The 13839-nt window shown below is 45.3% G+C and overlaps 1 protein-coding gene across 3 annotated transcripts in view; it reads left to right on the top strand.

The window, feature by feature from the left end:
• CAMK1D (calcium/calmodulin dependent protein kinase ID) overlaps positions 1-12879 on the top strand; it is a 227004-nt gene extending 214125 nt beyond the window's left edge. The window contains exons 9-11 of one of the 3 annotated variants that reach the window (XM_074903490.1): positions 451-538; positions 1101-1239; positions 8903-12879. In XM_074903490.1, the coding sequence (XP_074759591.1) occupies positions 451-538; positions 1101-1239; positions 8903-8904 (229 nt within the window). In that variant the 3' untranslated portion in view covers positions 8905-12879. Of the gene's footprint in view, positions 1-450; positions 539-1100; positions 1240-5064; positions 5378-8876 lie in introns of those variants that run through there. The other 2 variants (XM_074903489.1, XM_074903488.1) reach the window with 2 other exon arrangements.
• Positions 12880-13839: the final 960 nt, after the last annotated feature.

Raw genomic sequence — 13839 nt, 5'->3', positions numbered from 1 at the left:
TACGTTGCAGGGTGGCAGGAAAATCTCTAGTGCAAACAGAAGTCAGACAGGTTGGAGTGGCTCTGGAAGCTGCTGCATGGCTGAGGCTAAAAGTAGTCTCAGCCTGTTGATGTTAAATCTTCAGATGTAAAGAAAAAAAAAGGTAGAATGTTTTCATCTAGGGCTGTAATGGTGACAGAAAGCAGCTGTGCACCAACAAAATAAGGTTGTACTTTTTGTAGCTGCCAGACCTACAAACCTTATCTACGCTTGTGTTTACTGCCCCAGATTTTCCACCACTGCTGCCAGCAGAGACAGTGGTGGGAAGTTTGAGCCCTTGTGTGAATGAAATCATCATCACTGCAAGAGCAATCACACCTTGGAGCAGCCTTCTCTGTTGAGGAGAGGAAGAAAGAATATGCAAGGAGAGCAAGACATCTCTTACATATTTGTCTTGTCTGTCCATTTCAGGATTGCTGGTGATACAGCGCTCAACAAAAACATTCACGAGTCGGTCAGCGCTCAGATCCGGAAGAACTTTGCAAAAAGCAAATGGAGAGTAAGTGACCTGTCCTCGGGGACGATGCTTAGACACATAACTCTGCTAAAACAGTGGCCATACGGCCACCCTTTCAGCATGTCAAAATATTTGGTCCAGACATAGGTTAAAGCCCTGTGGGGTCTTTTGTAGAGGATGCTACTAACCAAGTATACAACCATAATGAGTGTGAGAGATAGAGCTGGGGCTGCTCATAGCTAAAGCACCCATGGTTATACGTGGAGCTGAGGTCAGCACCACGGGGGGGACATGAAGCAATGAGGACTCCCTGTGTGTTGTTGCAGGGAAGGATGTATCAAATATGACTTTCCAAGTAGGCTGCCACATCCCAGCTGAGTGCTAGAAGGAACAAAGGGGCGTGGGACCCGAGCAGAAATGTGTATGGTTTGATATTGCTGTTTCTAGCTTAGAAACTAAAAATTGAGAAAAGCTTGAAAGGTGATGGGCTTATTCACTTCTGACAACTCTGAGCAGCCAGGAGAAGAGCAGAAGTAACCCTTCCACCTCCAATTTTTTAATTCTTCCTTTCTTTCTTGGTTTTTTTTTTTTTTTTTTTCTCCAGCAAGCGTTTAATGCCACAGCAGTCGTGCGACACATGAGACGGTTACACCTCGGCAGCAGCCTGGACAGTGCGAGCGCCAGCGTGTCAAGCACCCTCAGCCTCGCCGCGCCACTTCCTGATGCAGCCACACGGAAAGATTGTGAGTAGCCAACATCCCGAGCAAGCTCCTGCTGCAACGGCCAAGCAAACTCACGGCATCCCCATTTTGTTCTTGACCTCCAGGCTGCAGTCCTCGCTGCCAGTAGGCTCGGCTTTGTGCAAGCAGGTGTTTAAAATAAGGACTGAAAAGGGACTGAGGCCTTCATCTTTAGTTGGCCAAAAAGCCTACAATTCAGTTGGAAAAGTTTGTGCACTAAAAAAAAAGAGTTTTTATCTTGATGCATTTTTGAGAGAAAAACACAGTTTATTGCGGAGAAAAGGGGCTTTCACTTGGGAAAAAGACCCAGACCCCCACAGCAAAAAAATGTTGCACTTGGTTGAAAACTGAAAAAGTTTACTCAAACTGTTTATGTTTGAGTTTCCATTATTATGATAAGACATTTTTCTCTAAAAATTGGCTTACTTTCTTTTTCTGTTTTCCGTGGAGACTGATGCTGCCAGTCTGACCCAGCTTCCCTCTTCCTGGGCCAAATTAAGGTCCTGTATGAAGAGGTTTATTTGTCTGAGCAGAACTCAGGCTCTGTGCACCACAACAGGACTTGGCCTGCTGCTTTGTTTGTTATATGTTATAACTGAGATTTGCAAGCTGCCCGATAGCATCAGATGCTTGGGATATATATTTTTTCAGAATGCCAGGGAAGGAGCCATGGCAGTGAAGGGACCATTTGGAAGAGAAATGTATCATTTGCAATGAAGCCTATTTGAACTCTGGCTTCTGAGCATTTCTTTTATTCTCTTCTGTTCATCTGAAGAGATTTTTTATCATGAAATGGAGGGATGTGGACTTTACAGTTAGAGGAGATTATTTTAAGGTGTAGCACCAGAAGCAATGCTAATAGCTTATGGTATTACTTCACTGGGGACTGGAGTGGTCATTTCTAGACTATAGCCCGCACTACTCTGGAACCGAAAGCACCTGCTATTCAGGATGGATTTTGGATGGCGCTGGTATCTGCCTCTACCTCCCCTGCCAGTCAACCTCTGCTCCTTCATGAGGACTTGCCACCAGCTGTGGTCCCCGTGGCTCTGTGTGGAAGCTGTGCTTTCTCTTGCTTCATGGGCACTGTTTCCCCCACAGGTGGGGTGGGATTTGCCTGCTGGGCGCTGCGTGAGATGTTTTTCCCAGCCTGTGCTGTGGCTGAGCCAGGGGAAATCCCCTTCCCTTTGCATCCCGGGCCTGGTGGGGATTCATGCCCAGTGCCCAGTTTGCAATGCCCAGTGCCAAATCCTACAGCTGCTGCCGAAAAAGCATCACAGTGCTCCTGGCACACTTCTGACACCTGCAAAGGAGTGATGCAGTCCTGACCAGCCGCAAAGCACCTCCAACCATGCAGTGGTAATACAGCGATGTAGAAAACCCCATACAGGGGAGAAATACCCTTCATTTTGGTTCCTGCTGCAGTATGGCTAAGCTGGACCCCAGTTAGGTCTAGAGCATCTGATGGCATGCTTTGCTTTTAAACTGAGGGGTAATTAATTTCCATCCATCCATTTGATCAATCTCAAATGGTGTTGATTAATAGCATTGAGTAGTCTGAATAATAATGGAAAAACATCTGTGAACAAGAAGGGTGGGAAGAGAACAAAGTCTTTTTAACCACTACAGAACCCAGCAGATCCCTGCACAGAATCCAACAATATTTTGCACCGTTGGAGAAGTCAGCCAGGATATGAAGGATAAAACCAGATGCATTAAAATAGGTTAAGCTTTTTCGTGTCAAAAATATGAGACAAAAAAAGTATTGGAAGATTTCCAAGCATCCCAGGTTAAGTCCAGCTTGTCAGACAATACAGAACTTTCCTTCCTCAAAAAAATTAAAGAGTTAGGAGATGCTGGAGCCCCAGAGATCCAGTGAGGAGAGCCAGCAGCAAATATAAGGAGTGACATTAAAAGGGAGCTGACATCAAACGCATTCCACCAAACACCTTCTGTTGGGAAAAAGGAAACCTCTGAGGTCTCTGTCCTGCCTCTTTCTTTCTCAGCGATTTCCTCTGGGGACAGATTTCTTGCAGGAGAAAGATCCCGTGCAGCAAGTTACATGAAACAGCTGTGCCACGATTACAAAATATAATGCTGCCTAATGTTATTAATAGACATTTAATGAGCTCTCCAAATAGTTTCAAATAAAGCAATTTCACATCATTGAAGACAATTAAGTACAGCCTTCGCCTGAGAGTAGGTTATGTCAGGCTGCATCCTAATTCTGTTCTCTTTATTAGGGCAGAGAAGAGACGATGCATTAGGCTCTATTATGCTACCTGTCAGGAAAATCTGAATGAATCATTTGGGATTTCTCAAGTGTATTAGCCTGATTCTCAGGCCATTCCTGGTTTATTTGGTTTAGACATGATTGGACTGCCTAGCTTAATTACAGGACCTAGATGTCTCTATTTTTAAGGTAATTGATAAATGGCAGCATGAAGCCAAGGTATCAAATGTTGATACTGCTAGGAAATGGGATGTGGCCAAGTGTAGGTACAGCATAGTCATCCCTGAGGTTGAAATGCCACCTTGAAGAATGAAAAAGTAGTTAAAAGTCTTAAAAAGCATCAAAAAGATCCGGAGTAGTCAAGGGGCCATATCAAACTCCAGTCCAACAATCTACTAATTTAGGTTTCATCCATCCTTTATTCCTTTTTTAGGCTGGGAAAATAAACTGTATTTCTAATCACACTGAGCCTCCATCTTGTCAGAGCAAGGTGACCATGCTGGGTCCCCATTCAGCAGGTTTTTTCTCACAGGAGCTACCTTTGCACATCAGTGCCTACAAGGCTGCCAAACTGCCTGGGAGAGCTGCATATGCCAGCAGAGTCTAAGGATCCCCCCTGTGGGGTCTCGACAGCTACCAGGAGAGGGGTAGTTCACCTGTGGAAAGCTCGAGCAAGGATATCTTTTATTTCTCTTCATCAGTGCTTTCTATAGAAACTGTTGACATTGTGCTGGAATAGCAAAACCTTCAATCTGTCATTGAAAACCCAGTCTACTTTGGCTTTTCAGGGATTATGCTTTGGAGGGTTTCGGTTTTTAAAGTTGTGGTGGAGGGTTCACTGGAAGGAGACACTTTCTATAAACATTTTAATTTAGCTAACCCCCCTTTTTTTTTTCATCAAAAATATGTCAGAAGACTTTGATTAGTTCAAAAGGAACTGGTTTCTGAGTCTAGATACTCAACCTATGTCAACCTACACCTCTTAGCTGGAAGTCCTGGAGACATATCAGCAAAACCTGGAGCGACATAAGCTGTTGCTAGAGTGATGTCCAAGTCACAGAAATTTACATTCCCTCTAGGTTTACTGGAACTCAGCAACGAATTTGACCCGCTGTACTTTTTTTATCAGCAGCTTTGCAGGATGCCTGGGGAATTTTTTTCAGTCCAGGTGTACAGTCTGTTCATTTAGCTAGATGACCATGATGAGAAGTTTAGTCATCTTTAACAAGCCCGTGAGGAAAATTATTCTGAGCCAGTACAATGCTGGAGGGATTTTTAATCCCACAACTCTTTGTCTTCAGCCCCAGAAATGTGGAATTGGTCTTGTTGAACACATACCAAAGCTGGACATTTATTCATTGCAACATGCATATGCAACTGCTGTTGGTGGCAGTAGGCGAACAGCCATGGTCCAGGAGGGCAGAAGATGCCCTGTGGAGGTACCCAGCCAACCCACCACTGCGGGAAGAGCAGGGGCACCGTCTCCAGCTGCAGTCCCCTCCGCTCTGTAGCGTGCTACAAAAGAAACTCAGCTTTGCCCACATTCCCACCTCCAAAAATAACATTTCTAACTCTGTTTCTGGCTTTCCTTTTAGGTATGTCTCCATCCACTCTCTGTAGTTTTGTTTCATCTGCTTCTTCAGGCGTTTCTGCAGTAGGAGGGGACCGGAGACCCAGACCCACCACAGTGACCACAGTGCACACAGGGAGCAAGTGAGAGCCGGGGCGGCGAGGAGCGGGCAGGCGGCTGGGCTGGCAGGTTGCCTCTGCGCGATCCCACCCTGCGGTGCACGCTCAGCGAAGGACTAGAAGAAAGAAGATTTTTTATGGCCATATTTTTTACTGCAATTCTGAAATGTTTCATTTATCACAAACTGCAATGACTCCAGGGGGAACGAATCTAACAGTCTCTGGTGCTGTACATATATATACATATATATAAATATATATATATATATATGTGAGTCTAGCAATGTTCTAACTAATGAACACTCATTCTTTTCCCCAGTGATTTACTCTTTTCTCAGTGTAGGTAACAGTATATGTTGTATTTTTTTCCATTAACTACAAACATCTCAACTGGATTATTTAAATAGAGATACTTTTCTGAGCATATTTTTTTTTCTTTTAAAAAGTACTTCCAGTAATGTCCCTCCTTCCAGTCTGCTGGGGGATAGGCTATTTCCGTAGGTAGGAATTGCTGTTAACTTTGCAGCACGGGAGGATTTCAATGGCATGCCATTTCTCGCTCCTCAAATTGGACTGCAAGTCTGTCTGGCTTTAGCAGAGCTGTTACTGCTCAGATTAAGTAACTGCTGCTTTTCCTACCCTCCTCCTCCTTGAAAGCCATGGCGAGAGTTAAATTGCCACCAGCTGGGAGTCAGCTCATCCTTGGCCTCATTCCTGTAGTGCTGGGGATCTGCAGCACCCTTGTTTCAGAGGAGAGGCAGATGCACGGTGTCGGTTAGGAGCCGGCCAGAACTGAGCAAACAAAATGACAGAGCACAGTCTCATCCTGCAGCTCCTCTCTCCTTCAAGTCGCTGTGTGTTACAAGCAGAGTGAACGAAAAGGAAAATACGGGGCCTAGGAGTCATAGTCATCCTCTGCCACTGACTCGCTCTGCTGCCCTCAAGCAAAACATTTAATTCACCAGCCGCCTCCCAGCCTGGCCTCTGGTACAGGGCACATCCAGCTTGAGGGCTCCGTGCCAGAGGTGCTCAGCACCTGCAGCTCCCTGGGCTCTGCCTGGTGTTGCTGATGCTCAGCACCTCCCAGAGCGGCCAAAACTGAGTATTGAAAACCAGATAGAAAAATTTGAACCTTAATCTCCATGGGCCTGGGTTTCAATCCCAGGGAGGGGGTGATGCTTGCACCCCTCTGTGAAGCACTGGCAGGTTCTTGGGAGCAAAGTGCAGGCTCTGGCGTAGTGTTGCTCCATCACACTTGGCTCTGGCCGAGGGCTGGTGAGGAGCACTGAGCCGGAAAAGCAGGAACTTGCCAGAAGGCATGGGAACAAGCAGGGGCAGTGGTGGCACTGCCTTCCCCTCCTCCCTAGAAGCCCGTATACAAAAGCAAGCTTCATTTCCCCATTTTTTTAGTTACTAAACACATGTACTTCCCAGGCTCTGTGTGCTGTGCATCGTTTAGGAACATCCACCATGACCGTTGTGCAGCCATGCATTGAAGCAGCTCGAAACCGAGAAGAGAGCAAATCTTCCTGGATTTGTCAGATCTTTTTAGGTTACTTATACGCCATTCCCAGCTGTGATTTTCCGTTGAGGACAAGAGAAGGGAGGCAGGCGGCAAAGGCAGACACCCTTCCCTGGCCGCTGCGAGCCTCTTGCACCCCAGACAGGTCCACCCCCACCAGAGGCCCAAGCCATTCCCCACAGTGTGCTCTATTACCACATTTGCCTCATTTATCCTGCACAAGAAATTGTGAAAGCCGGTCACAGGCACAGCTGAATGTATCAGGCAACAGTGACCATGCTGGGAAAATCCATAAGATAATTTATTTTTCATTGAGACTTCAAAATCTTGCTTCAGCTTCAGTCAGTTGGCTTTGACCAGCAGAGCCAGGATTTCATCCATGGTATTGAGCACTAAAAGCTGGAAAGGCAGGTGGCAGTGAGCACCGACTGAAATAGCCTCTCCTTTGGTGGCACTTAAAGCTCTTGCACCTGATAGATCTCTAGTTTCCTCAGTATTAAGCTGCTCCCCATTTTTGGAGGGTTGTGGGACATCTGAGTGAGCCCCTGGGAGCCCCCGGTGCTCCTCACCGAGTTGCAGCTGGCATGGGTGCCCTCACAGAAAGGCTTCAATTTCAACTTCTCGTTTTAGGAAAGATGGCAGATATTGATATTTTGGGGATGGGTAGCAAAACTCTATATAATTTCCCTGAGGAGGACTTCTGGACAAGATTTGGGTGGACCAAAGGGCAGGGGATGTCCTCACTGCCAGTCACGCTCAGGTCCCCATCCCCAGACTGCCGCCACCATATACTCCTGCTCCATTGATAAAGACTAGGAAGAGCTTTATTATCATTTACCCTCAGGGCTCTTTATGTTTTGCTGCAGAGGTGTCTGAAAATGAGTATAATATAATTTAAACTCATTCTAAGACCACTTTCTTTTACCAGCCTAAGGAAGCTTTAGTTTAGGAGAGAGTCCTATCCTAAAAAATTCAAGTTATTTTGAACCCACATAAGCTCAGCTGTCCTATTCTGCTCCATCTGCATGGATGTGAATAGGCAGTCCTCCAGTTTGAAGTCAGGGGAGTTACCCATGTTCGCATGCATGCAACAAAAAGCAGGATTCGGTTAGAGAATATTTCTGTCTTTGTGCAGTTTTTTCAAAGATTAGGGCTCAAGCATTCTCTCCTTGCCTTCTTCTGAAATCTGAGGTCTGGTTTGAACTTGATGTAGTTGCTGAGGCCAGTAATCAAAATACAGCATCTAAGTGTATTTTGCAGAAAAAAAAAAAGCAAATGGATTTCTATCTGCAAAACAAAGAGCAGTGACAGGAGCAAAGGCAGACATGCCACCTGCAGTTGGGGAGGTTCCCATACACTGGCTGTCCCTCCTTGCTGGATGCTTTCTGTGGTTTTTGTTGGGAGGGGTATTCTCTCCTTCCACACTTGGAATTAGGGTGATTTGGTTTCTTTCCTGCCATAGTTTGTAATTTATTGTCATTCTCTTTGGCTTGTTATCAACTGCTGAGATCTTAAGACAAGAAACAGAAGCACTTAAAAGCAAAATTGTTTCTTTCTGCTACAGATCTGGGTAGTGGGAAGTTCTTCTTTTGTATGAGTGAAACACAGCTGGACACTTGGCTGGGGTTTACCACACGCTTAGAGATCTCTCCTGTCATTGAGTCCTGAAGTATCTCTTGGTTAAAATTTCGCAGTCTAAATCTGGGTAAATCTGTTAACTGGGTTGACTTAGCAGCACCCAGGACAGATTTAAGGAGGAGGCTGGAGCTGTTTGCCCCTTGGCAGCACAGCCTGGTATGGCAAATACTCCAGCATCACTTGCCAGGGATGCTTCAGTGCTGTTGCGTGTCTTTCCCCTGCCCCAATCCACCTCTGCTCAGCCACTCTCACAGGTGAATGCAAAGCCAGGAGTAAATAATGTGTGCATGTGGGGAAAGAGCTAGTAGCCCCAAGGTAGAAAATTTAAAAAAATTCCTAATTGGCCTTGCCATGAACGAGCAGATAGAAAAATCCCTCTGGGCACTTTCCCAATTGACTGTCCTACTAAACAATGTGTGATTTGCTTCTCACATGAGGACTTCAGCCTGGACTCACCTGTCTGTTACCCTTTTCTGCTTTACTTTACTGGTACCGATGTGTTTTTCCTTTGTAACTTGTTTTCCTCAGCTCCTTCCCCTTCTTTTTCTTTGCTTGCAGCTTTGATTGTTGATTTTTACCTCCAGAGTCACAGAGGCCATCTCTGATGCCAACAGCAGTGCTCTTACTGGGAAAACAAAATCCAGAAAACCTCCAGCTGGCCCCTTAGCCTGCAGAAGAAGTTGTGAGGACAGGCTGCCCGTGAACTCTGCGAGCTGAAAGTCAGTATTGCAGTGGCAGGGGCTTCCGCTGCTGATTTTGCATGTGACTTCATTCCCAGTGCATCCTAACTTTCTGCTGGATCACCCCTTCTACAGCACGAAACGGATATTGGCCCCGCGGCACGGCTAGTGGGGAAGTAGGATTGTGGGGAAAACCTGGCAGTAATGCTTTCCTGAGACTGTGTTACTCTGCTGGTGATGTCTTGTCTATCCTGGTTGCTATTGTACAGGTGCCATTAGAGTAGTGGGTGCAGAAAAAAAAAAAAAAAAAAAAGTAGGATTTTACCTATGCCTTGTGTGTCTGTTATGGTTGTGGTGCTGAAATAAAACCAAGCAATGATAGAGGTCCGTTCCTGACATGAATCAAACCACAAAAAGGGATGTCAGCCCACTGGTAGACATCTCCGTGTAGTTCTGCAGTAGACGTTAGATAGGGGTTTCCACTGTGCATGTGTCCTGCATACCTCCATGCCTATTGACAGTATTTTTACTATACCCAGTTCTCCTTCTGGACTCCTGCCTGGTCCTGAGGGACTTAAAGGCTTGTCCTGAGCTTTGCCCAGCCCCAGAAGACAACACATCCCCTAATCTCTGGCTTTTCTCTCCAAACCCTCTGCAAGCCAAAACACGAACCTTCAGGGTGACCCAAGAAATGTAGTGGCAGCTAGCCCTGAGGCTGCCCCTTCCTTAAGTGTGACCCTATTTTTAGTCAAACAAGCCCCCAGGGAAAGCCAGATAACTCTCAGCCATTGGTGAGTGGGCAGAATATTGTGCTTTTAAGTGAACTTGGCATTAATTAGATCAGATATAGGGAAACCTGTGCTGTTATTTCCCCCTGTCGTAATGACTCCAGCCCTGAGCAGTGTTGGGTGAGCACCGCATAGAAACACCAGATTGACTTTGCCAACAAGTTCGTCCAGACTGTAGCCTGTTGCTTTTGCTCTTTCCAAAGAGTCAGGGGATACATCTACTGGCAAAATAACAGTTTCTAGACTGAGCCTGAGGTACAGAAGTATCTTCCTTTCAGTGTATGGAAATTCTCATTTAATGGGATTACTGGCATTCTCACTCCCATGCGTATTTATCCATCTGAATTGGGGCCTGAACGCAACCCAGAAATTATTCATGGGAAGGGAGTCTTGCCATCATTATCACGCTTATTTGCACCAGAAAATTGATGCTGAGAATTACAATCATTCAGGCAAAGAGCGGAAACACACACGAACTGCAGCATCCAAGGAAAACAGCATCAAAACCAAACATGGAGCACTAGTTGGCAAATCACTGTGAGCAATGGCTGAGTGAGGCAATGGCAACCTGCTCACAAACGTTGCACAAATAGAGTTTCCCCTGGTAAATAGTCATTCCAGATTTCTTGCCCAGCAGCAAGTTTTACACAATCCCCTTCAATTTTTCCCGCATCCCTGCAGCAGGGTCCTGCCTTCCCATCCTGTCTGCCAGGGTGGTCTGGTCTCCATGACACACATGTGCGTGCGTGTGTGCGTGTGTGGTGTGTGTGTGTGTGTTGTGGCCCCAGGGATCACAGATCCCACTGGTGGGAGATCAGCAGTTGGTTCTGGTTCTTTGGTCTGACTTTTCATGGTTGGATCAAAGCTGTGTAATGTTTGTAACGGAGGATAAAGGCTGTTTAACCCAGACTCTGGTTTTCAAGACCCCTTCCCCACCATGAACCGTGCCACTGATCTGTCCGGGTAGCTATTTTTTTCCTCCTCTTCATAAATGATAAGGTCAGAAGAGCAGGTCTTACGTTTTTTCCATACTCCAGAGTGGAATCAGGGCATGTACGCTCGCAAGCATTGTGAAAAAACACTGCTGAACTAATGATGACATCAAATGTCAAATAAATGCATGATACTGCACTGCATGTATTAAACTGCTGTTCACTGTTTCTGTATTTCCCAAGCCTTTTCTTTATGCACATTCAACCCAACCTTTTCTTCAAGGGATTTACTTCTACGTTTTGCTTTTAAATGACTCAGTGTATCTGTAACTCAAAATCCATCGTTAAGTTTGAGTAAATGCAAAAGCTGATGTTTTGTAAACAAGATACTGCAAAGCCTGGTAATGTATTTTGTCTTTCTGTTGAATGCTCTGCAGCATGTACAGGAAGAGTCACCATCCAGAGCAGCTTAAAACTATGCAGCAGTCATGTACACACGTCTAGAAACAGGGAGTCGGGGAGGGGAGGGTCCCTTTTTTAATACAATGCTTAAAAAATTGATCCACGTCAGAAATTCCTTCCCTGAGTTGCTAATGCTCAGGATTACCAAGAACCATGTTGGTGTGTCTCTTTTTTTTTTTTCTTTTTTTCATTTGGTTCATTTTTCTTAGTCAAAACTTAGACTGGTTAACTCATTATTTTTCTCTTCCTGCAAGATATTTTTTTCTCACCTGTTGCAGAACGAACCGCATTTTGGGGACCAAGATGCTGTGATTATTTGCCTGTGCAGAATAGGGCAGAGAGCTAAGCTAATTATCCCATCATTTCTAAAGCATCACTACCTTTTAGCATAGCATTTAATCCATGAACCTCCACGTAGTACCACCGTTTATCCGTGGAAGAGCTTGGTGTTCTAGTTTTCCTTCTTCCACATGGAAATCAAGCCCTGGCCTTCTCCTCCCTTAATCATTGACCAATTTTCATTTGTGCTGGTCTTTCTAAGGCAGGGTACAGGATGGCCGTACAGTACTTGTAGTACCTCTGGCCCACTCCTCTTGCGGGCATCAGCAGGGTATTGGTCCCAGCTCCTGAGTGGTTGCTGTGTTAGTGTGGAAGATACTCAAAGTAAAGCCATCTGAAAGGGCTGGGAAATTGCTCTGGTTTCCTGGCAAGGGCATGCCAAGCAGTGGGGCTGGAGAGAAAGCACCATGCCAGTGGCATAGGGAGCAAGTATCAGTCCTTGGAAATTATGCAAGGGACTGCTGTGGTGGCTGAAAGCACCAAGAAGTCTTCGGCCCACCTTCAAGGCTGGTGCTCAGCCAGGATGCTGTGCCATTGCCAAAGCCCATAAAAATTCATCATTAATAATGGTTGTAAATCAGCCTGAGTTCAGATTGCTGAGGCAGCATGTGGTGCAGGGCTCCATAAGGCGGTGGATGTGTGCTGTGATTTCTGGCGGGTGAGAGGTCCTAGTGGAGTGCTCAGGGTGGCTCCGAGCTTTTCCATCTCTCATCTGCATCCCCTGAGGCCAGCATGGTATCACACATACTATGTCTTACTAGATCAAGCTGTAGCCTGTCTCCCAAACAGAAGAGTATGGAAAGTTGTAGCTCAGTATATCAGGAGATATGGTGTGGCTCATGTTTCTGGTCAGCACAATGTCAGCATCCTGTTGTACATCGGCCTCTAGTTGAGAAACAGCATTTTGGTCAGTTTGGGCCTTTTTCTAGATAGATATTTGATTTGGGTCAGCAAACAATGAAAAAAAGCCAAGTTTGTCCAGACTAGTGACTCCCCAAATATCCCCAACTGTAAAACATCTCTCAGTTGACTTTTAATGAAAATGCAAGCATGTTTTCTACAAAGGCTTAAATCTTAATCAAGGAATGTCAGTGTGCCTAATATTGCAGGTCTTGTGATTGATACAAGTTCATAACAGCATCCATGTCCAAACAGAAGAGAGAATGTGTATTTACTTCATGCATGTATTAAGGCATTGCAAAAGTTTTATCTGCATAAGTTTGCAATACTGCAAATTGTTAATGGGGCTACATCGCAAGTGGTTCTCTGCCTTGACAATCATGTATACATATCAAGATTTCTATCATAATGACAATTTAAAGGGATGACTAATTGTTTTCCTCCAATAAATCCAATTAAATCACCCCAATGTGAAGTCTGATGTTTCTGAGTGCATAAGCCTCCACCCATGTGCAAGAAAGGGAATGAATCGTTTCTATGGCTGCTCCGCTGCTCCATTGTATTTTGTGCAACAGTGTCCCTTTATGTCCCCAAGGACAGTGAGATTTTTTTTTTCCTGCCCAATTTACTCCATAGAGAAATGGATAAAAAGAATGATTTGTCCTTCAGGTGTTTCCTAAAGCTGCTGCTGGAAGTGATGTTGAATGTCAACATATAGAGACATGGCTGTCTCCTAGGAGTGGAGAATATTGGTAAAGGAGATGCAGTTGTTGGAGAGTGCTGCACTTCTGAGCTGGTCCTGGTGACTTACACAGCCTGTGGTGGGAATCGTGAAAGGAGATGGGATCTTAACCAGCGTTTCCAAATCCCTTTGCAGTCAGCAGTGGGCTCCAAAGGCTGTTGTGTGCACTCCATCATTGGTTTCTTTTTCCTCCAGACCATGGTCCCAGTGTGTGTTCTGTCTTGCTTTTTTATTTCCCCTCTCATTCTAAATTTTCCCCATTTTTATTTCTGATTTTCTGGCTTTCACTCACTGGCACACAAGAATTCCTTCTCCTTTAAAAATAGCTGGAAAAATTACTATGCCCAGAGTCCACAGACAAGCATTTTTGGGCACGCAACATAGTGGTGGGCCCGTGTTTGAGGTCATCACCAGGTGGTTTTAGTCATATGGTTCAGTAACAGAGTTGAAATGAACAGTAGTGATAATGGCCAACTCACAGCAATATAAAGAGAAAGGCAAATTACCTTTTATATTGTGAATGAAGAAACGACCACCATAACCAATCTGATTACTATTTCAGAGATGTGGTATGCAACTGTGACAACAGAACTAGGATTAGATGCTGGATTGCACCGGGACAGTTGAGATGATCTCCCATTTGTGCTCTGGAAAAGCACATCCATGGGAAGATACCTC

This window comes from Athene noctua, chromosome 3 (genome assembly GCF_965140245.1).
Source record: "Athene noctua chromosome 3, bAthNoc1.hap1.1, whole genome shotgun sequence".
Lineage (NCBI taxonomy): Eukaryota > Metazoa > Chordata > Aves > Strigiformes > Strigidae > Athene > Athene noctua.
This window is presented reverse-complemented; position numbering and strand designations above follow the sequence as displayed.